Genomic DNA, 24,252 nt, shown 5'->3' with positions numbered 1-24,252 from the left:
TTATAATGCTGATATGTGATTTTAGTACTTCAATGGTATCTAACAAGCTAGAACGTGCTGTGCTGATTGCTCAGTCAATCAATACTAAACAAGCCTGTGGACGTTGAACTACCCTCTGGAAATTTTTAGATGGGCTCTATATACTGAAGTTATCTGTGATCAACTACTCTTAATGTTTAGAGGTACCCTAATGGGGACCAGGTGGTGTGAATGGACCCCAGATGTTCTGGAATGCATTGAGTATTAGGAGTGCTTCTAGTCTGGAAAACAAATGTAGAAGTTAGACAGTTATTTGGGGTTATTGGACTGCAATACATTTTAAAAAGTCACTCACCTTGGATACTCTTAAACATGAGTAGCTTAATTATTAGTTCTCTTTGGTGTCAATTTCCTTCTATAAGAAGGAAAAGTAGAAGTAAAATTAATTTTTTGACCTCTTTTCATTTGTAACCAGTGGTTTACCTTACCTGTCAAAATACTTCTAGCTTCAAAATAAAGTTTTCATCTAAATGAAGAGTTTTGTCCATCAAAATGGTTTTTGGTAGTTAAAACAATTGCTTGGCTTTTATGCATGTTGATGTTAGACTTTCTGTTGATAAAACAGACAGTTTTTTGATGCGAAGGAAAAATATGAAGATGCAAACAGTAAAGTAAAAAATTTAAAGAAATTTGTTAAGCTGCTGGAAGAAATAATGACGCAAAGATTCAAAATATATCGGCAGTTCTTAAGGTGAGTCAATTTACTATAACTTCAATTATTAGATAACTTAAATTCTTTAGAAAATACTTATTTCTGCATGTAAAAATAGAGTTGTTTCCAGGACCTCTTGTGAACAATACCAGCAAATGAGGCTGTTAGGTCCCCATACTCTATGTGCTAAATTCAGTTTGTATAGTATGAATAAGCTGAATAGCAGCATATTACTTTGCCTTTTTGAAAGCAACTGAATGGATTTCATTTAATGAGAAAAGTGTATTAATATCTAATTATTAAGTAGAAGCCGTACAGAAATCTTAAGTTAACCTAGATCTGATGGTTTCTTAAGTCTTCAATAGAACTTAATAAAATAAGATACGGCTGTTCTATGTATGTTGCAATTATTTAAAAAAAAAAAAAAAAAAAAAAAAAAAAAAAAAAGTTGAATTTTGGCAATTCTTTAGGTTTACTTGCAGAGGTACATTGTTCTTTGCTTTTTTACTGATAAGTGAGATTTCTTTCTTTAGCCAAAAAAGCATACCGGGGTGATGTGTAAAATGTGCCCATACTTCAGGGTATAAATTAGAAAGCAGACACAAGAGAATGAGATTGATGGTGGTATTCACAGCAATGCCTCCCTTAACTGATGGCTCAAAACTGAAGGGTAAACACAGTAATAGTTAGGCCCTGAAATGGGTTAAAGTTATAGATCCCTATCATTGGACATTCTTAAAAATGTGGTAGATGGATCGAGACCATGTCTGACAAACATCCATTTTTGACAGTACATTTATGTGAATTTCACATTAAAGAGTCTCTAAAGTAGATGTGTGTGCCATGAACTAAGCCAGCAGGTATGAGAGAATTTGAGTGAGTGCGTGCCCTGACTCATTTGATTTTTCTTCATCTTTTGGATTACCTGATATTGAACAAAGCTTAGGTAAAACTGATCCATGTTTCTGTTAAGTCCTGTGAAATTTCTGAAGTAAGACAATGCATGATAAATTATTTTAGTTCTAGAGAGTTCTTGTGATTAGTTTCTCAACACAACTTCTAGTCCTTGCCCCACTTTTACCTTGCATTAGCTCCCAGATCCAATACCATAATGTCTGATGGTTTAGCACAGTCTGGACTGACAGTTGCAAAAAGAGTGGGATCAGTTGAAGCTCCAGACTTACACACCTGGAAGGTCTCAACTATCTTAATTGAAGACACTTCTGTTTTACTATTTCAGTATTTGTTTTGGACAGCAAAATGTTATCACTCTACTAATGTTGAAATAACCTGGCCTTCTATTAACAATTGAGTGTGGTTAGCTGCAGTATTGTCACATAATTTCATGGTGGGCCAAGCATTTCTTTCCTCTGCCCTATGCTGAAAAAGTTTTTAGCTCTTTATTCAGATTCTGCAATTTGGCAGCTTCCTCTGTCATGGAACCCCTGTTTTATTAGGAATGTACCCTTCTTGCTTCAATCTCATAGCATCAGTGAAGACTGCGTTTGGCCTCCCTTCAAAAGATAGGGCAGACTACTGTGTAGAGTGTTTCATAAAGGTGAGATCATTCCCTGGCCTCATCCCAAGTTCTTCTCAAAGGTCTAAGGGTGGTTTTGTTCTGAACATTCAGTTCTTAAACACTGAGAAATAAGCTATGGTGCTTGTAACAATGAACCTCTCTGTAAGGGTCTTAGAATATAATAGTTGGATTATATCCAACAAGTCATGAAACCATTATTCACAAGATTCTAGGAGATCTCATCTGCCTGTTTGAAAAGTGTCTGTGACGGATCTCACTTGAAATACTCAAGTCCTTATTGTTCTTTGGAGGCAGTCTTTTCCTCTTAGATACTTAAAGCAGATCTCTAACTTTTCTAAGTTAAGTATCTTGGTTCCTTTTATAGCTAGTGAAGTTCTGTTGTCACCTTGAGAGATTAAGTAGGTTAATTTGCTGTTTTAAAATGAAACTAATTTCTTTACTGGCTACTGAGGGAGTATAAGTGATGATCTTAGATTTGGACACTTAGCTTGCTGTAAGGCTAGCATTAGATGGGAGGAGTAACTCGGAATAATTGCCATGGTGTATGTGCAGTGCTAGTTGTGCTACCTTTTGAGTACTGCACTGAGTTGTGACTGACCTGTTCTTCTCCAATGTAGTCTTTCTACTTTATCATCCTCATCAAGAAAAATTGAGGACAGTAGTGTTGGCTGTGCTTTTTATACTTCTCAGTCTGGGGCTTTAAGGAAGTGCAGACAGGTTCTCCTGGCTGTTGTTATCTCTTAGGATATTCTCGTATTCTGTGCAGTGGAGATGCAGAAATAATAGCAGATAAAATTTACTTGCAGAAACAAATGCTTGCCTTTTGGTGTGTATATGCACGTGTCTGCGGGCACGGTAGGTTGTTTAGCTCCCATTAGCCTTAGGTTGATATAATCATTACTGATAGCAAATCAGCACATCCACCGCAATCCATTGGCTCCTCTTTTGTAGAGCTCCATTGACTGTAATGGATACTTAGACAATTGTCTAATCTCTGGACAATCTTTGGATCTTTTGATTTCAAACTGAAACTTGTTTCTAAGGCCTGAATTTTAGTTTGAATCCCACTCTAATGTCGTAAAGAACTATAGTTCTTTCTTGAAAGAACTGTGATGTATTGTCTGTTGGGGATCTATGTACTAGAAGATGGAGCAATAAAAGGAGTGAGAAAGGAGTATTCGACACTACTTAATTCTTAGAGTCTAACAGGTTCCACAAGTTTTTCCCTATTCTTTTGTGCAGTATGAATACTGGATAGTAAGGAGGAAGTAAAATCTGGTCATTTTCTGTTCAAGCTATGGAAAAAGTTAAGATATTTCCAGTTGATTGGAGCAGAGAAATTTAGTCTTGATTGAGAAATACAAAACGTACTTGTGGGTTTCATATTTTGTTGGTTTACTTCTATGATTCTCTCAAGTATGTTCGGTTTCTAAAGTTAACTTCCTCCAGAGTGTAATTGAATTAAGGAAGTGTTATAAATTATTAAGCGCTACATCATTAGAGATTACAATGTGGAACTGATTACAGAAATTTGCTGTTGCTTATTTGCATGTTTTGAAACTCACTGACCTAATATTTATTTGCATAATTTAACTGATTTAAGGCTCCTTTCTTTACGATGCAAGCTGTACTTTGACCATTTATTACGTATTCGAGCGTATTGTGGAAAAATACTTTTTGATCACAGGAATGAGACACTTTCAATAACAGTAAGTTATTTCATATTTCTTCAGTTATATTTTCATCAAATATTATGATATCTCTCTTTTGGTATCAGTTGCTAAAATGTGCCTTGCAAAGGGTAATGAATCACTCTCTCCTCCTGAAAATGTGACATGCTAGATTATAGTGCAACAAAAGTGAACCATATTGCCATCTTATGGTCAGCTGTTAGAAAAGATGGAATAAATACGGATTGTTGTCTTAAATAGAGGACAAAAGTTCACTAGCCAGTTCGCCTAGTCAGTCTTTAATTAAAGTTCTTATTTCGGTGTTAGGAGGCTTTCCTTTATTCATGTGATTATGCAATGGATATCAGTATTTTGTTAGCTATTTCATTTTAAAGACTGGTAACTTCAGTACTGTGTATTTTCTGTGCATTTTATAAGTTTATATCTCTTAATGTGCCTATCAAAAAATTTTTAACAGGTGCTTTCAAAAACATTGCAACTCTTTTTTTTTCTTTCCTTTTTTTTCCTGCTCAGTTGCAGTTCTGATACTTTTTTCCACCTCTGTTGTATGTTTGTGATACATGTTTTTTTTTCTTTTTTATTTGTAAGCTTAACTCCTCCTTAGCTAGTTAAGTATTACAGTCTTCTGTCAGTTCATAGTAAAACATGACTAATCTACCAAAAGTTTAGGGCTTCAAGCTATTAACTTTTGAGATAGGCTAGAATTCATTAGGTATTTCTTCAGATATAGTAATGAATTCTATTTATGTTAACACCAGTGATGTAGTACTTAAAAGAAAGGACCTAAAGAAAAAAAGATGTAAGCAGAAATCTGAACCCTGCAAGATTCTTGGCCTATATTCCCTTGAAGTTTCACATTTGGTGTTTGTTAGTTTCATTTTAATATTCTACATCTTGAACATACTCTGGAATTTTAAGAGTTCCAGAGATAGCTAGCATGTTAATGCTAGCGTTTCTCTTCATTCACGGGGTATTTACTTTTGTGTTTTAGGAATTTAGGGGAAAAATATGTAGTGACAAGATCAATATTGCTCGATAGGATGTTAAATAAACAGGAAAAGTATGCATAATTAAAAAAAAGAAAACCCTCTAGCTCAATCCACAAGTCTGGTTATTACCTGGCATTATCAGTTTAATACAGCTGGTGTTTGATCTTTTCTGTGCAAGAGTTAATATCACATGAGATCTAAATTTAGTCAAGGAAGGTAAATTGAAAAAAGTTTACAAAATAATTTTCTTGCTTAGTTTATATATATATGTAACTGACAGATCAAAATGTTTAAAATATAATCTTAGAGGGTTCCGCAAAGTGTCGTCATAATCCTTGAAACAAAGGACTGTTTACAACAGTTCTTTTATTCTTCCGAAGAAACTATTCCTTTTAAAATACCAGTGTGATACAATTACCTGCTATTCTGTCATAGTTGGTAATAATTGGGATTTTACAATAATATAAAAATTCTGGTTGACAGTTATTAAAAACTAATAGCCATTAAAAATAGAGACTTGACTACGAAAATACCGCTTGAATCTTTTGTTTAATCTGTTCTGTTTGTTTTCTAGTGAGGGGGGGAAATTGCAATGATTCTGGAAACAAGTTTTTAAAAGGTTAGGAGCCATTCTGTTTTAGTTTCATTTCAGATACATAGCACTGAAATACATAAATTTGTTCTCAAGTGGTCTGTATCTGTACATCTGTAATGTGTTTGCAGTTAAAATTTTGATTCTGTTAATATGTCTTAATAAGTGGTTTTAAAAATTGCTCCATTTTATTTCAAGGTCCAGCCTGGAGAGGGAGACAAAGCTTCCCTTAATGATGTGAGATCTTTATCGGGAGGTGAACGTTCCTTCTCAACAGTTTGTTTCGTTCTTTCCCTGTGGTCCATTACTGAGTCTCCTTTCAGATGCTTAGATGAATTTGATGTCTACATGGTATAGTTTAAACTTACACTACATTTTCCATTCCAATTTGTATAAATTAGTGAAATAATTATTATTAGAATTTAAAACATTATGGTAACTGTAAATAATTAATACGTATTAGGGAGTTTATTCACTTAGCTTAGTGGTTTTTTGAAGCTTGCTGTGTTTCTGAAGTTGCCAAGAGCTATGAGTATCTCTGTTAAAGGTCATGCTTAAACCTTATTTAAGCACAAAATTCATGAAATACAACTTTTGATTACTTCCTCAAGCTATTACAGTTGTTGTTCTCTTTATCACACATTGCCTCTATATATTGCTGTGACTATCCTAGGCCTAGCCCACGTTTGTTTTTTGTTTGTTTTTGTTTTGAGATTTTTTTTTTTAAGCTAGTGTAGTGGTTGAGTTCAGCGTTGCTGCTCAGAAACTTGAAGGTAGATTAAGCCTTTTACTTTCATGTGGTACCTCTCAAAGACTGAAATGTAGAGTAATGAACAATAAGACCAGTGTCAGCTAAAACTGAGAAACCTCATCTTTGTACACAGCTTCCCTGGATAGGTGACTTTTTTTTCTTTTTTTGCTTTCCCACTTCCTGCTAACCAGTATGGTATAGTTTGGGAGAAGAAAGGAGAATTAATTTCAGGAGATGAAAATAATAGTTTAGATGCCAGATTTTTTTTTCTTTTTAAATCTGGCCTTCAGTGTCTTTCCACTATCAGTGGTCTAGTGACTGGGAATCATAAACCTAGAAAGAAAAAAGAGAATATACTTTGTACGTAAAGAATTTTGAAGAGGAAAGAATGGCATCTAATCAAGTCAAGCAGTCATTTTTTCAATGTATAAGATTTTTTTTTCTGTCATATATCAGTGACACAATCATAGAATCTACAGAACAAACTACCAAATCTTAAGCCTTTTTTTTTTTTTTCCAGTTGCAAAAAAGAGTATCCATCTTTTTCCTAGACAGATGAATAAAGAGTTTTAGGTCTTGCAGAGATTTTTAGCTCTCACTCTTTCAGGCTAGTAGGTGATTGTTGTGTGATGTTCCAAATATACAGAGCTGTGTGGGCAGAAGAAGAACCACTATTCATAAATTGAAAAAATATTAGTGTGTTTAGTCAGATGTCCTAGTCTGTAAGTTATCAGTACATTCATAAGTTCTGTAGCTACTTTGATTGTAATCCTGGAGACCCACCACAAGAGGACTCTGTCAGCATATTTGGAACAGAGATGCAGTTTCATGCATAACAGTGTATGGAAGCACAGCTTTGTTTAACCTCTACTTGTAATAGTATCCCATTCTAAATATTTTAATACTATCTTATACATCTGTCTTAAGAAAAAAAAAAAGCTGTATTAGGTTTTATGCAATCCTTTGATGCTTTCATGTAAAATTGAGGCAGGATTTTGTAGGAAACAATACTTTACTAGAATACTGTTCATTTACATAACTAGGTAAAAGATGTTACATGGGTATATTGGCAGGAAAAAAAAAGACTAAAGTGTGTGTGATTATTCAGATAGACGCTTTGCATGCATAGTGCATTATCTACTGAAGGAGTTTAAAGAATTTATTCCTAAACTTTTAGTCTGCATATTTCCTAGACTATAGTTTTGGGCTTTTAGAATTTAACCATAATATTCTTCTGTCGTAGTTTTTACAAGACTTCTCTTTAACAAAGTTTTACTGTATATGAATTGATTTTAGCAGGTTTTTCTATTAAGATACTTTTTGATTAATTTTTTCTCAGGTAATTGTCTGACTGCACAATAGTAAAGTACACTATCAGTATTTTTAGCTGATAAATCTTATGTCTTTAGGACATGGTTAACAGAAGAATCGCAATGGATATGATGCTCAAGGTGGCTGACTCCCAGCGTCATCGACAGTTCATTTTGCTCACCCCGCAAAGTATGAGGTAATGACGTATTATATTTCCTAGTACTAGAAGTACAAGGAAACTGTATTGCAAGAGGTATAACCTGAAAAAAGTAAATGTAAGGGGAAAGAAACTTTGCTATTTGCAGGGGTAGAATATCAATAACTAAGCAGTTCATCACTGATTCTGGAATTTAATAGAAGATTTTTCACTCTTCCTTAGGAAATGTCTCTTAGCATGGTAATTCAGGGGGACATGAATCAGATTATCATCTTTAGTGAATCAGTTTTTTGAGTTTTTTTTTTGTTAACTGTTTAAGACTGAGTCTAGAATCTTTTAGCCTAGTTGTTATTAACATCATCTTCCTCCCTCCTTTCAAAACTGACAAAAGATCCTGCATTTCTCCCCCCATCTCTTTTTTTCTTAATACTACTGAACTTTTAAGGGGCTTATATTATTTGAGTAGACTTTAACTCACTAATCTAGAAGCTGGTAGCATAGTCCTTTTTTCCTTGTTTTGATCAAGTAGCCCACAGTACTTAAACTTCCATATGATTCCCTGGTAAAACCATGCCCAGCTAAGGGGACAGTCACTGTCAAACCAAATGCATCCATCTGTTCTCTCTATCCTGATCTGCAGACGATAATTCACATCACCCAAGACCTTTTTTTCCTCATCTGACTAAACAGGAAGTTTAAGTAGCCTTTAAAATGAAGTTTATTTTATGTAACTGTCTTGCCTTGTTGAAATCTAAAGAGGTAGATGAGTTTTTTCGTTATGTGACTGGAAATGCTTTTGTATAAATTTCTGAAACTCGTTGAATAGAGATATAGGAATTTCTTGAATGGTAACTGTTTAAAAGTTTAAATATTGAAATGTGTTACCGTGTTGTTACCGTGTTGTCTGTACAGTAATAATATGCAAACAGTGTAGCAGAAGCACAAGGGCAGTCTCAGTGAAAGTACTGTTAGGGCAATCAATGGAAAAGCTCTAACCTAGGACCTTGTACGTTTTAGTAACTATGTTTGTCGGTATGATGTGAGTGGTTATGCATGTATGAAGTGCATACTTTTTCAGGGTCTATAAGGCAGGTATCAACCATATTTGATAACTATTTCATTTGCAGTTTTGTTTCAAAGTACTCTTTCTATAGTCTAATTGTTAGAAGTCATGTGACTGAAATCAGTTATCGTCTGTACCTCAAGCTTTTCACTTAAGTCTTGGTCTGGTTTAGTTCAACGAAGCCAAAACTTCACCCCGTTACTGTTTAAAAATGAAAAAAAAAAAGATGCAGTTATGTAAAGGCAAATATGTAATGAAAGAAATACTGAAATTTGTGTAGAGGAAACACTATTTAAATTACGTATACTTTATTTTTAGTTCTCTACCTACAAGTACCCTTATTCGAATCCTCCGACTGCAAGACCCTGAAAGAGGCCAAACAACATTGAATTTCCGAAATAGGAATGAAGAGGAGGAAAATCAATAAGTATATCTGTGTATGAATGTAACACAGTTTTAAGGATTGTTACAGTATAAATGTGTAATGATGTATACAAGGTTATTACTTGCTGTTGCTGGATAGGAGGACCTTTCATTAGATACCTTCAGGAAAAGAAAAGGTTCTTATTTTTTTTTAAAACTGCTGTATGTATTTGTACAGACCAAGCATTTAAGCACAGTGTGTAAATTTAGTACACAATTTTGATGAGAAAATCCCAAATGTTCAACTGATTGATATTTTTAACTACCAGATATTAAGCTTTTAATTGTTCTGTTTTTCCTGAAAATATGCAATATTTTTGTATAATTATAAAATTTTAATAAACTCTGAGAACTGACACTTGTAGTAATGCTTTAGTGTCCCTACACACTTAAAGATTGATCTTAAGATAATTTTGTCTTTCTAACTCTTGCTTTATTTGTTGAACATTCACTAATTAATACATGCAGTAAATGTGTTTTCGTTTTTCCTGTGGAACCATAGCTATTCAACATAAATTATTACTTACAGTGTATATTTTCAGAATTAGAAAAGTGAGGAATTCATTTGCAGTGTGTTCTCTGGGTAGGGGGAAAATGTCTTGTCTTCCTTTCTAAAGAGTTTATAGAGAAGAGTTTGAGTGTCTTTGGACATGAGCTTACAAAAACTAGCGAACTCTGGTTTTATGAACTTAAATTCTTAACTTTAATTAAACCAAGCTCTTACACAATCTGGGTTTGCAGGTATAGGTTAAATCTGTAGATAATCATCACATTATAACAAACTGAAGTGCCAAAAGTCTACTGAATTAGAGATGTTCAATATATAGGAAAGGAATAGAATAGAATTTTAAGAAATGATACATTGAGGTTTTTTTACAGCAGTGAAGGCTTTCTGTTTTTGATTTGGACTAAACTACAGTAAAGGCAGTTAAAATAAGTGACCTCTGCTTTATTAAAATGTGCTAACACTTACTGGGGATGGAGGGAGAAAGAAAAAATAGGTCTTTCAAATTGTTCCATATTAACTTTCTTCTCTCCTGTTCTTCTCCCTCCAGGAACTTGAAATTGTTGGGAGCTCTTCAAAAACAATCAATTTAAAGTTCAGCCATTAGACATATGCTTTCTTGAAATTGCAGGGTCATAAGAACAATTAAGATTTTTTTTTTTTTCAGAGAACAATTTGCAATTTCTACAGTTACTTACCAAATAGCAATTCCTCAATAAAATTTCTTTACAGTTCAAGTTCTAAATTGACTTGATAGCTGCTGGGTTTTTTTGTTTTGTTTTGTTTGTTTGTTTTGTTTCTTTTAAGCCACTGCATGGTGATATGTGTTAATGTTGTTTAGCTTTTACCCAAGCATGCATTAAGTTATATAGATGTTCCTACAATACAGAAGTTAATGAAGAATTGAAAGAAACAAACTGGCACAGCCGTTTAATATCCTCCTGTAGCATGACTCTAGGGATTGCATTTAGTGACCTTTCAAAGACTTCAGATGTTTACTTGCAAAAGGCTAGAGTAATGGACCAACAAACTTATAACAGCCTTCCTGTGCCTAAGAGGAGGTTACAGAGACAAGCTTTTTACTGAAATGTATGGCAAGAGAACAAGAGACAGTGGTCATAAACTGAAGTGGGGAGGTTCAGAATGGATAAAGGGGGGAGGGAGGTGGAAGAGTTCATGATGATGATCACAGGTATTAGAACAGGTTGCCCAGAGAGGTTGTAGAATCTCTGTCCTTAGAGGTTTCAGGGTCTGAATTCAGGACTGCTCCTGCTTTGGGCAGGAAGCTGGACTAGAGACCTCTGGAAATTCCAACCAAACTAAATGATTCTGTAATCCTATGTTTTTGTAAAGTATATACTAAAGAAGCTTGCAACTTTTTTTAGGATTATGTGAAATACTGGGGTGGAAGGCATGGCACCTACAAACATGGTAAAACTTTTCTGAAATGCAAAATTCAATTCAGCTTGATTTTTTTTCTGGTAACTATTACATGATATTGAATCACATCTTGACTCTTTTTTTGGTGAAACTAGAATATATTTTGGAACCTTTTACAACATGAATTCATAGAATAACATAGTATTAGTTCCTCCTAATTTTGTTCAGTATTGAAGAAATAAAATAAGAGTGCAGAGGCAGGGGAGAAGTGTTTATCTTCGCTGATACTTTTATAGTTAGTTGTGCAGAGAGAACAGTTTAAGGAAAAATATTGCTTTCCTACTGGGCTAACACTTCAACTTTCTCCCAGGCTTTCTACAGATTGCTGGAATAAATCTTTCTTGAAATACTGGAGCAGTTAGCAGTGCTTCTTTTGATTTTTAGTTCGAATCATATGATGTATTTATTCTAATCTATCACTGTACTTAATGAAAGTATGCCTGACTGTGATTATTATAAGCAACTATTTTCATGGTAGAGAGTACTTCTGAATAAACAATTATTGAAGCAGTTACTTGGATACATTTATTCTTGCAGTGATTTTACTAACGTCTCAAAGCTATCTTGTTCTTGGTACTTTAGATAAGGAGTTTGTTTATACCAGCAGAAACAGTTGTAATCATGATGTTTCATTTGTGACTGAGCTGCTGGCCATTTTGGATGGCAATGGATTGCTTAATGCTGCATTAAAATAAATGGAGCCTATCCAGCTACACAAATTTGAGGTGCAGGGAAATGTAGAATGATGTGCTGCTTCTCTAATAAGCATATGTAAGTGAAAGGGCCATAAAATCCCAGGAATATCCAGCATCCTGTCTACATGTAGTAATTTTAAGCCTGAATTGAAACTTTGGACATATTTGCACCTAAAGCAGATATTCAGAAGTATATTGCTTTTTCAGAACATACCTTTAATTTACAACTAAACGTGCTAAACTAAAAAATGTTATACTTAAGAATATTACTGTCTAGTTTAAGTAAAATTCTGGTAAAAAGAGATTGAAATCTTTTTTTCTCTCTCCCCCCCCCAATTACCATGCTGAAGACATGAAGCAAGAATTAGAGGGAAAAGACAAAGGTTATAAATTTGTCTTTTTTAAATTCTTCCCTCAGTCTATTTTGGGAGCACCTGGCAAAATGTGTAGAACAGCTTTTAGATTTGAGAATACAGAGAATGACTAGATATGTCATGTTTTATTGTCTTATTTTTAGGCAGTATAGCTGTCTAATTTCTTCATAAGGAAAGAAGAAATATCAAACATGCAACTGTAAGATATTCTCAGACTCTTTTTGTAATCCTGCTAGTAATTGACTTTATAGCAGGTTTCCCAGTTGCTACAGGGAAGATTTTTATCTGCACTTCTGCCGTCTGCTAGTTCTCCCATGTCTTCCCAAGGCTGCACAAAACTTGTGCTTGCCACAGTATAAAGCAGGACTTGATGAATGTGCTGCATAGAGTTGTAGAGGAGGAAGATGAGTCTCTCAGCTGTCCCTTCTCAATAATCACACTTTATGGTTAATTTATCTATCAATAATGTCTTTTACAACCTGTCAGCTCATATTAAATATAAGGTAGTTTAATGTCATATGGTGAGAGGAAAGACATTAAAAGACCAAACTTCGGCCAAGCAAATAGATTATATTTGACTTACAGCTAGCTTAAAAAGTTATGTAAGCATAGGTATAGTAGGTATACTGTTAAACCTTAGCATCAACATCTTGGAGGATAAACAGCTGCTCTGTTGGCAAATACAAGAACTACAACTATCAGTCTTGTATAATACGACTCTTCTAATGAGTGAATGTGAAGAAATTTCTTCATGCTTTCATTTTTTAAAAAATACATATTTCCCAGTAGTACAGTGACAGATAACTGCAGGAGATTGAAAACTTTTTGGTTTTTGTATTTTTGCTTTTCTCTCTATTACCATGCTGAAGACATGAAATAAGAATTAGGGAAAAAGGTCAAATATTATAAATTTATTTTGGGACATATATTGCAATCTCCGTGGAAGCTTTTGAAAATTCAGGCAAAGATCAATACACTTTCAATAAAACTTTTGAACTTCCAATAAAACAATATTTTGAACATTATATATATATATTTATATATGCTTCTAATTAAAGGGAGCATTTTAGCAGGATTTGCGTGTTCATACTGCATTCCTCTGACATAGCTCTTTCCAGATTGAAGGGATGCAAATGAGGTAAGAATTAAGGCAAACCTAAAAGGCATGCAAATGAAGTACATTTATATCCACTGACAATTCAAGCACATGTGTGGATCAGACTTGAGAACTGAGGACATCTTCCCCTCTGTCTGTCCAGTACTACTTTACAGCAGAATGGTGACATGATTTATAATAAACAGTTAACATTACCATGGGAATTCAGTGTCACTAACATTACTCAGTCTAGGAGACACAGAGCTAGCATCAGTAAAACATGAACAATAAATAATATAATTCACTGCAGCACAGGACTGCTGCACAGGCTTCAGAGGAATAGGGTTGTTATGAAATGACATTGCACACGTCACGTTGTGGCAGTTTATTTTTATAATATATACTTTTAAAATTCTTTAGCAAATGACATTCTCATGCACACAAGTGTTTCAAACACAAGAAGCAAGTCCATTGATAGGTAGTCCAAGCAAATTTGTGTGTGTGTGTGGAAATAGCTGCAAACTGAATGGAACATTTAAACTTCTGTGCAGTCTATGATGCATTGTACACAAGCTCATTTTTGAATGTCACACTGCAGGAGTAATACGATGGAAGGATCACTCTTTGCAGCTTCTTTAAATTCATCCAGTGTGATCTGGTCGTCTTTGTTCTTATCCATCTTACTGAAGATCTTGTCTACCCGTTGCTCAGGCGTCAGACCATCCTCGTTCATTTTCATCATTATCACAGTGCCCACCATTTTGTAGATGGCCTTTGGAAAGAAACCAAATAGAAAATTAAAAAAATAAAGCCCTAGATTTAATCAGTGCATTGATGTGATCAAATTTTGGAATCAAATTTCAGCAATCAAGTGGTTGCTAGTTTCCTTATGGATTTTTTCCTTTGGAATCTGATACCTGTTTACTTAAAATAAGGAAGAATAAGTGTTTTACTTTTTCCTTCAAATGCAGGCTTTAAAAATTATTGCACTTTCCATACTGGAATAAATTTCTTTGTTCTTCATAATGTGTTTCATAGTGTGGATCTACTGTAACCTGTTCTCTGGATCAACTGTTTATTTGGATTTAAGTCATCCCATTGAAATATTGTATATCAACTTGGAATAATACGCTTTAGAAGGCATCTTCTAGCAGTTTTCTGTGTGTACATGTGAGCAAAACCTAGTATTAACCACAGATGATTTAGGTAAACGTTACTCTTTAACTATACTATGGCTATCTTAAATCGTAGTGTCTATCTGTAAGAGCTCACTTAAAACGCAGAGTGAATTTCTGCAATCATTTGAAGTTAATCTCCAGTAAGGTTGCAGATGCTTGAGCTACAAAACAGTAATTTCATGGGTGTCAAGTGATTTTCAGATTGGCTTTGTAAATCCTTTGCTGTACTGTACTTACAGTTAATCTGTTTATCAGAACACTAATTTACCCCCTCAATATTTAAAAGCTTATATGGACACGTGATCACTGCAATTCTCAGATTGCATCTCTATGACAATGCTAGTTTGCTTGTATTGCTTAGATGTGCATCCCTGAGATGAGTCTGTGTGTCATACCTTTCTAATGATACAATGCCTCTTGTGTATTTAAAATCTTTAGGTGTATAGCAACCAATTTTTTTCTAAAGAAATGTGTTGGTTTTGAATGTCATATTGACCTCACCTCTATAATTTCCAGCATTTCCACTCTTGTAATTTTACCGTCACCATCCAAGTCATACATGTTGAAGGCCCAGTTTAATTTTTGCTCAAAGCTGCCTCTTGAGGTGATGGACAGTGCGCAGATGAACTCTCTGAAGTCGATGGTTCCATCTCCGTTCTTATCGAAGGTTCGGAAGGCGTGCTGGGCAAACTTCGAAGCATCTCCGTAGGGAAAGAACTGCGAAACAAAAAAATAAACAGAACCATGGGCAGTGCAAGGAAGCAAGCTGTGCATCTGCCTTCAAAATACCGAAGTGAGGCACTTATGCGGAGCCGCTGGTGGGCTTTGTGTGAACTGAAAATACATAATTTAATCTTTAGCAACAATTAAAAGTGTAGTAACGGTATTAAACGTTATTTCTACAAAAACCTATCAGTTTACAGCAAGCAATAGTATGGATATCTTTCATGCTAGAAGTATGTTCTCCAAAACTAATTAAACTAGATGAACCTTAAAATGAAGTTTGGTGCAAGTGAGAGATTGTACCTAATAACAGTGAGATATAACAACAATAAATATTGTACAAAACCTCGGGGTTGCATTTCCTGTTTTCACAGAAATTTTCAGAGGAAATCTGATTTATGGAAAAAATTCTATGTTTCAGTACTGAAAACTGAATTCAGTGATATATTCAACCCCACCATTAGATTATGGCATCTTAAAAGATAAGCAAAGCTTCCCCCATCATCCTGGGCATTCTTGTGCAGTCCGTTTCGTGGCCTGTGCTCCTTGAAGTATGCAGCTCCTGACACAAAACAAACCGGGATGACCGAATTCTGCTCAATGCTAGAGACAGTGCCCAAAACGCTGCTTGGGCTAGCAGCACATTATGGAGCCAGCGCTCTGGGAGTCAGAGCCAGATTTAGGATCATTTTTGCCTGCCCTACTCTGCACGTTGAACAACGTTGCAGTGGCTGCTTGAAACGAGAAACTCATTCTGAGGCGCTATTAAATTTACAACTGTTTTTATGTGCTGCCTTCTATTCTCTGACTACAAAACACAGCAACTAAGGTAAATTTTAACAGTTTTTTTTTCCTGCTTGGGAGCAACCAGCCCTTGGCTTGCTGCAGCCAAGCGGCTATGTGGGCTTTGTGTTATATAACTATTAAAAGAAAGATCCACACATACCTTAAAAAAAAAAAAATCAGGAACATATGTTCTCTTCTGCCAGTGTACATAATACAAGTACATAAGATGAAAATTGAGATTCAACTAAACAATATGGAGCTGTGCTATTCATGTTTAATATTCATTATCTGAGAACATGGCAATTGATTGTAGCATAATAAAATATTTTAAATGATGATAACATGTAGGTGTTATTTTTTTTCCTTTTCTCCTCCAAAAATTTATTATTTAAAGCATCTTTGAGATAGTAGTTGCTTTTTCTGTGGCCTGGATTCAAAAGAACTATTTAAAAAAGGGAGTTTTAAGCTGAGGTTCCATTAGAGTAAAGGACATTCAAATGCAGTTCATAATTATGTTTGTTTCCAGCACAATTTAATGGGAGATTTTGATATTCCCAAAATATAAATGTGCACTACTGCCAATCTGAGAGCCATGTCTTTTTTTTTTCCCACCCAAATCTTTTAAGTAAGTAAGTAAGTATTGCATTTAATAATAACACATAAATTTGAAGCAAAGACTTAAATAGCAGCCTAAGGAATGCATCTACATTTTACACTTCCCTGTTTCTCAGTCTGGAGCTTTAACTGCAAACTCTTTCTTGCTGTGGTCAACTATGAAAGCAGTTGACCAACATATTTAAAGATTTCATAATAGGTATTACAGCACATACAGAAATGGGCTGTGCTAATAGTCTCCTCTCTCTCTCTCTCTCTCTCTCTCTCTCTCTCTCTCTCTCCTCTCTCTCTCTCTCTCTCTCTCTATCACACACACACACACACACACACACACACACACACACACACACACACACACACACATGTAAAACATGGCAAGCGAGGGAGGGCATTTTGATCTGCCATCTCTGCTTTTCTTTTTAGGAGGCCAAATGACCTTTTGGATAATGTGCTCCCTAAAAAAGGTGCACAACAACTTGCAACAAAATCATGGCCAGTAAAGTCATTGCCATAAAGGTCACATCAGGAGCTGCTGTTGCACTGACTAAGGGTTCCCAACCTGCATGTTTTCTCTAAAGTTCTTCCTTGCTCTAATAGTGATTTTTTCAGCCACAATTCTGAGTAACCTTTATGTTCCTGTGCAGGTATAATTGCTATACCATCTTTTCCTTGGCTCAGTAGAATTATAGTGGCTATAAAATCTTCCTCTTCCCCCTCAAAAGAGAGCAGCCAAGATTAAATTTTGTCCACTTCCATCAATTCAGAGTAGTGCCCTGGTGTGTAGTAACCCTCTAGAGGAGTACAAATCCCTTCATTATCCATTCTGCAGAATCCAAAACCAGAAGGGGATCAGATATGCTCCTCTCACTTCCCAAGTAGCTTTTCAGGAAGAGACGGATCATGGCTGAGAGAAAGATATATACTCCTTTCAGGGGTATTTTGACCAGATTAATACCACTATTAAAGTTGCTGTCTTTTTTCTCATTTGAGTTTTTATGGGTCAGGCATCCAACCTCTAGGACTACCCTCTTTCTGCAATAGCTGGAGAGTCCTTTAGTATTGTCTCCTTCAAAAAATGCACCTTATGTGACTGTCCTCAAGTCAACCTACATTTCTTTTTTGATAATCTGAACTGATGGAGCTGTAAGTACCTGGAGGTACTGATGTGGCTCTTTTTTTTGTACTTTCTACTTTTTGAACTTTTAAAATTTTTTGGACTCTGGAATACTAAGTACGATTGAGCTCACTAACATATGCAAAGACATAGATTCATGACTGAATTAACTGCAACTACCAGCTCTCGCTGGGTTGCTTTTCTATTGAAAAATCTTAATCTTTTGTAAAACCAAACTGCTCTATAAAAGAGAAGGCGCTTTGGACTTAGAATTCTACATTTGGCTGTATTAGAACAGAAGTATTTGAATGATATCCAAACTTTGAATGTTATTTGAAGGTTATCAAAACTGTGCTCACTGCTTTCTCTTATCATCTATCTTACCGCTCAACTGCAGATGTTAGCACAGAGACTATTTAATTTTTTTTGTGCGTGTGTGTGTGTGTGTGCGCGCACGCGCGCGTGTGTCTAGATATATATACACTTCTCCAGATTTCTCCAGGTCACTGATAGAAAGTTTAGAAGCATCTCTTGTACTTTGCAACTTGTCAGGGATTCTACTAGCTCCTCTTTTTTATTTCTGGAGAACTTAATGGTGGCTCAAAGCCAAAAAGACAGTTAGGACAGTCACTTGAATTTTAAATCTGAACTGATCACTACCCTGTGGTAGACAGGTTATGAAACAACACACTTCAAAATTGTATGGTCTTCCAAATGGTTTGGTTAAGAGCCCTCATTGTCACTGAAGATGTTGCCCAACGTTGCAGATCACTGTCACTTTGCAGCCTCTGCAACAGAAAGTCAAGCAGCTAGAGGGAAATGGGATCTTCCATTTTGCTGTCCAGAGAACCAAAACTCATTCAGATGTTATTTTCCCATGGGCCAGACTGTGAAGTAGGGGAACCATTTCCAAATTATTCTTGGGCAAGCATGAATGTGTCATTACTTCTCTCATTATGGTAACATAAACAAGCTATGTCTCTCTCCTATATCAGTCTTATAGCAGTAACCTCATATAATAGAGGGAAGAAGAAAAATATTATACTGATTTTTTAATCACATACAAACCAATGATTTTTTTTTTCCCCTGCTGAGCTGAGAAAGCAGTATCACTTTCAGAGCTAAGCCTTGGCATTAGCAACCATATCAGGTGAATGAATAGAATTGATGTCTTTTTTATTTTTTTCCTTTTGCCTCCCTCTAGGGAGCAAATACAGTAAAAGGTCCTTCAGGGAATGAAGGTGCTCTTCTCTAGATGATGCTCTTCTCTGCTCTGTGCCTCCTATTATTTTTATCTCAGAACAAGTAAAAAATATATCAAAACTTGTTTAAAATTTTACTTGAAGGCTTCCATTGTCTGGTTTTGAACTGATTCATAAATAAGAAATGGATTAAAAATAAAACCAATTACAGAGCAGAAGAGGCCAGCTTTGGTAAAACATTAGTTTACCCTTAAAATACAGCGAGGCCTTAGGAAGGCATAAAGGCCTGTTTTCCATAAAGGCACAGGCTGTTTCCTGCTTCAAAACTCATCTGAGACGAGGGAAAACATAAGACGATGATCACTGGAAGACAAACACCCGTTTCGGCAGGTGGAATATGATGATGGTTTAATCCACCTCATCCGGCGCTCCAGCATGGGCTGGGTGGGCGCTTTAAAAACAAGCAGAGAAACACTACTAGGATTTTAAGAGGTCTACTGAAGCGGGGCAATTCAGTGCGTTCTTCAGCCTCCTCTGGAAACCCTTGCCCAGGTGACCAACTTACATATTAAAGCAACCAGCTCCCTTCTGCTGCCGTGGTACTACTGAAAAGTGCCCTTGCTGTACGCATCAGCACTGTGTCCTGCCTCTCCTCTCCTGTCAAAACCACCAAGGCAAACCATACCTGTCTGGGCTTTTTTACAGCGGTCAGTTCCACGGGTGCCTAAGCACGGGTCATTTCTTTGTTTCTGCCTATCCACTCTCAGCTCTTCCCTAGGCTGTGCTTTTTCTGAGCAGTTAGATTAAGAAGTCACTTACCAGCCAAATTGCTGGTGTGCGAGGAATGTATTACCTCTGTAAGTAACCGGCAACTAGAGAGCAAAAAGCAGGGGGAAAAGAATTGCTACCATATTCTGGAAAAGAGAATGTCTTGGGGAGTCCTACCACCCACAATGGGTCTTGCAGGTCTTTCTGGCTGTCTTACGCTTTTTCAAAAGGCAGTGGAATAAGACTATTTATCAAACAGCTTTAACAAGCTGTACCTCACCTAGGTCTTAGGAAACATCTGGAGCACTTGGCTGCAGAGCCATGAGGTCTCTGTCACCTTTGAAGACACTGGTCCCAGACAACTTTGTATTTCTCTTCAGCTCACCTTTGGGAGGGAGTTATTAAAAAGCTCACATAACTCTGATGACTAAAGCATTAACCAATACCAAAGCAATACCAAAAGAACACTCTTCTCCAAATTCCCTGGGAACAGCAGTCCAGAAAAGAGGGTCTTTCCTTGACACTCAGTGGAGAGGCCCTATGGACAGGCCTGAAAGACGTTCTATTTATCAGGCATTGTTTTATCATATCTAAAATACATTTCTATTAAAAGAGAACCTATATTATAAAATGGAGAAAACTGGAATTACAATAGCGTACAGAAATCTGAACATGCTGCCTAAATATACCCAAATGGCCCTTTGGCCACACTGATCAGAGGTAACAGCATGGGGGGTGCAGAGTTACAGTATAGAAAAGCAGAAGGCAGAACTGGAGGTTATATATGGATAGTGTCCCAGGCTTGCAGAAGACAGAGGAAGCAGCTTCAGATTCTCCCAGGAACCAAAACAACATGTTACTTCTTCAAACAGTGAAAATTAGCACTTTGAGAATCAGAGAGTTTGGTTTCTGGCAGAAGCTCAAGCCAGTATTTTTTTTTCATAACAACTGTTTTAAATTTGACCCAGCCATTGCAGCACTGGTCAAGCTCCATCTTACAGATCACCAGAAATGAGAAGCCCTTTGAAGTGTAATCAGTCAACAGCTACAAGAGCTGCAGTCTACAGCCTCTTCTGCAGAGGGACAGAATTTCAGAGTTCAGATTTTATCACTAGCTTTGTATGTCAGTGTTACCATTTAAAGCTCAATCAGATAAACAATCTCCCGTTCTGCACAACCACAGCTTTAACTCTGTTTGGAACTACAGTACATGAATGTTATGGATATTTCCATCATGAGATAAAGCTGTGGCAGTATTTTGGTCCCTGAGGGGGATGTTTGCAATGATCCTGGAGCTTTGCAGTCAAGCTCTTCAAGAGGACAAAGCTCCGGGTTTCTGCCAGCCCTTGCAGGTGTAAACATGGAGTCCACAAAACAAGAAGAAAGATTACTTTTAATTCCTTCCTCTGGAGAAAATAATTGTAACAAGAGATCTGTACTCTTCTATTTCATGCATTAAGGCAGGATTCCTGGAAGAGATTTATGAGCTCAGATTGTTCAGATCCTTAGGGAAGGTCAGGCCTGCTGTGGCCCCGGGGGGAATGAGGGTGTTGTAGCCTCCACTTGACAGCACCTTTTTGTGCAAAATTGAAAACTAATGTAACAAGAGCATAACTAGAGCAACAAAAGAAGATGCAGCAGAAAAAGGAATGTTCCCTTTCATAAATCCAATACCTTTGCCCTTCTTCTGGAAGCGATTTAACTACCTTGAGAATACACAGCTCAAGGGCAGGCATCAGGACAGACACACCTTTAAAACAGACAAAGACTCATTTTAAAGACTTCCAGAGAATGCAAGAAATAAGAATTGATAAGGCACAGTGTGCCATTCTTACTCATGTTGAGTCTCACCTTATTCTCCACAGTAATGTAAGTGAAGCGAGCGGCTGTGACCTCCTCCATGCCCATGGCTGGAGTGGAGGGGCCTGGCACAGAGAGCAGCCCTCCGAGGGCAGGAAGCACCACAAGGGAGGGAGACCAGCAGGACTGGGCTGTGCAGCAGGAACAAGGGCGAGGTGGGGAAACCACAGGTCTGTCATGGTATCGGTACCGGGCATCACCCGTTAGTTCATGGAGAGAGAGGGAAAGCTCCTCCAAAGAGCAACGTGAAGCAGTCAAATTAGGTTTCTGCCCTGAACCACGCTTCAGAGAAACTTCTATCTTGACTGAGTGTAGCAGCAGCAGAGGAATAATTAAGCTTACATTATTTTAATTGAAAAAATCTTCCCAGTCCTAGAAAGGCTTCTAGGCCTTACTGCCAGTCTCAAGCTACGCCTTTTCCTAGTTATCTTCTATAAATGTTTGGTTGAACAAGTGTTTTCACTGCCTGCCTACAAAACAGGTTTTCAAAAATCCCAAGAGAAGGATAATACAATATACTTCCCCTGCTTAAAGGTCTCAGCTTGCATGTGGAAATCCTGGGCTCACTTCCTTCCACTGTCTCAGATGAACTGAACCAGCAGTTCAGGAGCCTGCGCTGGCTATAGCACATTATAAATCACGGAATTAAGAGTTTCTAGATGGGAATAGCTAGCATGAACTAACATTAAAGAGATCAGAAAGTAAGCAAATCTTTTTTAACAAATTAGTGCCTGAGGAACTCATTTAAGAGACAGAAGATTTGGATTTTAGCCTTTCTCCAGTAAATATATTTTAAAATCTGCTTTAAATCAGGTAGTTTTCACAATTCCCCTGTCCTCCCATCTGCATCTTGAATGCAATGATACTGAACACAATACGTATCAATAACAAGGTGGACAAACTCTTATTATCTCAGTTGGCTTTGAATTGGATATATGGTAGTGCTAGATTTGAAAGCATTTCCTTACTGTTTTTCAGTTCTGTAAAAGGTTTTCCTCAGTTACTATTCATCGGATGAGATCTTTAATGAACTGGAACATATCCAGATGCTGTTTCTCAAAGGTATTTAGCCAATCAAGGCAAAATCCACAAAGGGACAGGGGTGATGATGGGTACTGAGCAATCTCCTATGCAGCCCCAGTGCTCAGGTGTTCTAGTGCCCTAAGGCACTCACATGTTTGCTAAAGATTTCCAAGGGTTTTCCTCAAACAACTCTGCTGTCTAGACTTTGGGGTCCTGCTCCCAGAGGCAATTGCCCAAACCTTACTACTCCTAAGTCTGTCTGTGGATGCTTTTAAATTAAAGGCATTTAGATGCCTAATAACCACTGAGGATTTGAGTTTCCGAGCTTTCTGAGGCAGAACTTGATTGCAAAACTGATAGGCATTGAAAGTGCACTAAAGAATTTGGCTCCATGGAAGCAGAAGTAATCCCAGAAGCTATGTAGGCTTTCATTAACATTTTAATCAAATGTTAAGTGATTTTGATCCCAGAGATGTAGATGTTCCTGTCCCATTCTCTGCACTCAGCCACAGAATAGCACACCAGCAGACATACCCATACGTCTAGATCTCATGCCTTTAAAAGGGCTGCAGCTGTTTTGTTCATATGCATGGAAAATCAAGCAAGGGTTACATTGATTTAATTTCATTATTGAAATTCCAGGGGGTGGAATTGGAACATGTCTCCAAATTGTACTAGGGGATGGGATGCTCCCATGTGACTGACAGCACCAGAAACAAATCCAGACATGATGTTCAGATCTGTGGTATGGATGTGATCCCCTTGTCTGCCTTTCTCCTACCCTCTTTTCCTCCCCACCTTGTAGAATGATTCTATTTGGCAGAGAATTTCTAGTGAAAAGTCTAAAAGCTCTTGCAATAACCACTCTGTTATGGGTCTGAGTTTAATGGGGAGAAGCTACAGGGCTCCCCCTTCACATGAGCTGAGGCAAGTCCAGCGACGGTGCTGATGGGGGATCTGGGTCCCTGTCATGCTGGAGGTAAAGACATGTGCAGGTTGGGTTGGTTCTGTGGGTTAATGATGCTTGTAAAGATTGCCCAGAATAGTAGCAGGTTTTTGTGGAAAACATTTCAAACCAGAGTCTACCACCTAAGAGTAACATTTCCTTGTATTAACAAGACAGCTTAAAATTTTATTTTGCTAAGCTATTTCTACTCTGCAAACAAAGCTGAAAACATAGCCCTCTAGCAAGCTCCGTTAATGATTATTGAATTGTATTCCCTCGGCCTTCCTAAATACAAATAAATAGATAAAAATGGAGCTACTGTGTTTGTCACCTTTTGAAATTCCAGATCAATGTATTACTTTTAGGCACCAATGTAACCCAAGAAAAAGAAATATTATCAAAGCAGCCGAGGATATTTATTCTCATTCATATGTAAGGCTGCAGCTTCTGTTGATGGAATATTCAATAAGACAACTGCATTTCTGAAGATGCACTTTTTCTTGCCTGTTAAGTTCATGCAGTTCAGCTGTACTGCTGGAAAATGCCAGTTCAGAAGACAGATTCATTTTTGTGTTCCTCTTATTTCAGCCTTTACTGGGAGCAAAACAGGGACTGACTTCCTCCCCCATTCAACCTCGGAATGTTTATTAACTTCTCCAGCTTATCATACATGTATCAGAGCATTTCACACTCCAAATATATGAGTCCTGCTAGGTATT

General features: G+C 36.8%; 2 protein-coding genes across 5 annotated transcripts in view; one reads left to right on the top strand and one right to left on the bottom strand.

Annotated features, from left to right (window-relative positions):
• SMC6 (structural maintenance of chromosomes 6) overlaps positions 1 to 11,667 on the top strand; it is a 41,638-nt gene extending 29,971 nt beyond the window's left edge. For 2 of the 4 annotated variants that reach the window (XM_062573157.1, XM_062573159.1), the window contains exons 24-28: positions 605 to 730; positions 3,835 to 3,940; positions 5,702 to 5,854; positions 7,664 to 7,761; positions 9,104 to 9,578. In XM_062573157.1, the coding sequence (XP_062429141.1) occupies positions 605 to 730; positions 3,835 to 3,940; positions 5,702 to 5,854; positions 7,664 to 7,761; positions 9,104 to 9,212 (592 nt within the window). In that variant the 3' untranslated portion in view covers positions 9,213 to 9,578. Of the gene's footprint in view, positions 1 to 604; positions 731 to 3,834; positions 3,941 to 5,701; positions 5,855 to 7,663; positions 7,762 to 9,103; positions 9,579 to 10,263 lie in introns of those variants that run through there. The other 2 variants (XM_062573158.1, XM_062573160.1) reach the window with 2 other exon arrangements.
• Positions 11,668 to 13,188: 1,521 nt separating this feature from the next.
• VSNL1 (visinin like 1) overlaps positions 13,189 to 24,252 on the bottom strand; it is a 94,483-nt gene continuing 83,419 nt past the window's right edge. Inside the window, exons 3-4 of the mRNA XM_062571169.1 lie at positions 14,998 to 15,213; positions 13,189 to 14,090 (exon numbers count right to left, since the gene is read on the bottom strand). Of these exons, the coding sequence (XP_062427153.1) occupies positions 13,893 to 14,090; positions 14,998 to 15,213 (414 nt within the window). The 3' untranslated portion in view covers positions 13,189 to 13,892. The remainder of the gene's footprint in view (positions 14,091 to 14,997; positions 15,214 to 24,252) is intronic.

Source organism: Rhea pennata, chromosome 3 (assembly GCF_028389875.1).
Source record: "Rhea pennata isolate bPtePen1 chromosome 3, bPtePen1.pri, whole genome shotgun sequence".
Lineage (NCBI taxonomy): Eukaryota > Metazoa > Chordata > Aves > Rheiformes > Rheidae > Rhea > Rhea pennata.
Note: the sequence above shows the minus strand (reverse complement) of the source record. Positions and strands in the feature narration are given on the sequence as shown.